The 957-nt window shown below is 74.5% G+C and overlaps 1 protein-coding gene across 1 annotated transcript in view; it reads right to left on the bottom strand.

Moving 5' to 3' along the window:
- Positions 1 to 957, bottom strand: part of GAMT (guanidinoacetate N-methyltransferase) — a 2318-nt gene that overhangs the window by 1128 nt on the left and 233 nt on the right. Inside the window, exons 2-3 of the mRNA XM_009641053.2 lie at positions 341 to 414; positions 144 to 211 (exon numbers count right to left, since the gene is read on the bottom strand). Coding sequence (XP_009639348.2) covers positions 144 to 211; positions 341 to 414 — 142 coding nt within the window. The remainder of the gene's footprint in view (positions 1 to 143; positions 212 to 340; positions 415 to 957) is intronic.

Here is a 957-nt window from a genome sequence, read left to right as displayed (position 1 = left end):
CCCCAAAATCCCCCCCTCCCCCCCCTGTGCCCCCCCCCTCCCCCAAACCCCCCCGCGCCGGGGGCTCCAGCCCCTCGCAGAGGGCAGGGGGAGGCGTGGGCGCTGCGGGGCCGGGGTGCGGGGGCTGCACCCTGCCACCCTACCTTGATGAAGGTGAACTGATGCATGTGCCAGGTCTCCTCCGACAGCGGGTAGGTGTCGTACAGGATCCCTGCCCGGGAATGCCGGAGACCAGACATTAGCTGGGAGAGGCCGCCGAGACGCTGGCGGGACTCACATGCAGGGGGGAAATTCCCCTTCATGCCCCTTCGTTACTATTTTTTCCGATTTAAATTCGCACCCTGGGTCTCTGACCCCCGGAAGGCAGCAAAGTGCCGCTCCCCAGGACGAGGTGCCGCTCTCCGGGGACACCGGCTGCAGCCCGTCCCCGCCACCGTGGGTGCTCACCTGCACCCTGAGCTCCGCCGTGGGGCCCCCCCCCCTGCCGCCCCCGCCACCGTGGGTGCTCACCTGCACCCTGAGCTCCGCCGTGGGGCCCCCCCCCCTGCCGCCCCCGCCACCGTGGGTGCTCACCTGCACCCTGAGCTCCGCCGTGGGGCCCCCCCCCCTGCCGCCCCCGCCACCGTGGGTGCTCACCTGCACCCTGAGCTCCGCCGTGGGGCCCCCCCCCCTGCCGCCCCCGCCACCGTGGGTGCTCACCTGCACCCTGAGCTCCGCCGTGGGGCCCCCCCCCCTGCCGCCCCCGCCACCGTGGGTGCTCACCTGCACCCTGAGCTCCGCCGTGGGGCCCCCCCCCCTGCCGCCCCCGCCACCGTGGGTGCTCACCTGCACCCTGAGCTCCGCCGTGGGGCCCCCCCCCCTGCCGCCCCCGCCACCGTGGGTGCTCACCTGCACCCTGAGCTCTGCCGTGGGGACCCCCACCCTGCCCCCCCCGCCACCGTGGGTGCTCACCTGCAC

Source organism: Egretta garzetta, unplaced genomic scaffold (assembly GCF_000687185.1).
Source record: "Egretta garzetta isolate BGI_Z169 unplaced genomic scaffold, ASM68718v1 scaffold936, whole genome shotgun sequence".
NCBI lineage: Eukaryota > Metazoa > Chordata > Aves > Pelecaniformes > Ardeidae > Egretta > Egretta garzetta.
This window is presented reverse-complemented; position numbering and strand designations above follow the sequence as displayed.